This window comes from Penaeus monodon, chromosome 28, assembly GCF_015228065.2.
Source record: "Penaeus monodon isolate SGIC_2016 chromosome 28, NSTDA_Pmon_1, whole genome shotgun sequence".
In the NCBI taxonomy this organism is placed as follows: domain Eukaryota; kingdom Metazoa; phylum Arthropoda; class Malacostraca; order Decapoda; family Penaeidae; genus Penaeus; species Penaeus monodon.
This window is the reverse complement of record NC_051413.1, coordinates 1,059,797-1,060,287: the sequence shown is the minus strand read 5'-3', so window position 1 is coordinate 1,060,287 and position 491 is coordinate 1,059,797. Positions and strand designations below refer to the sequence as shown.

The 491-nt window shown below is 50.7% G+C and overlaps 1 protein-coding gene across 1 annotated transcript in view; it reads right to left on the bottom strand.

The window, feature by feature from the left end:
- Positions 1-110: 110 nt before the first annotated feature.
- LOC119591258 (bestrophin-2-like) overlaps positions 111-491 on the bottom strand; it is an 18,436-nt gene continuing 18,055 nt past the window's right edge. Inside the window, exon 8 of the mRNA XM_037939973.1 lies at positions 111-300. Within this exon, the coding sequence (XP_037795901.1) occupies positions 148-300 (153 nt within the window). The 3' untranslated portion in view covers positions 111-147. The remainder of the gene's footprint in view (positions 301-491) is intronic.

Below are 491 nucleotides of genomic sequence, written 5' to 3'. Positions count from 1 at the left end.
CTCACACACTTCTGTCTACCTGTCTACCTCCCCATCTCTCTATCTATCCCCCCCCCTCTATCTCTCAACCTTTCCCTCTCCCTCCCTCACCCTCCTCCCCTAACCTTCACCCCATCTCCCCTCCCCCTCCTCCCCCTTTCTTCCCCCTCAAATATCAATCTCGACGGAAGGATACAGCTTGGAGTTCATCTTCGGAACGAGGTCGTCGCTGCCGAAGTCGTCCTTGGGAACGTCCCCCTCGTCACCGAGGGTGAGGGGAGGGAGGTCGCACTCGGCAGGCTGGGAGAGTAGGCGACTCATCTGCGCGGTGGGCAGAGGGGGGGGGGGGTTAATGGCTTTTCTTATGGAGATAATTGCGTCATTAATTTGTGATTTGTTGTGGTTCACTGCGATTGATTGTGTTTATATTCTTAACTGTGATTTAGGTTGTTCGTGTTTTTGCTTATAGGTTTGGTTTATTCATAAATTCTTGTAACTGAATATGAATATGA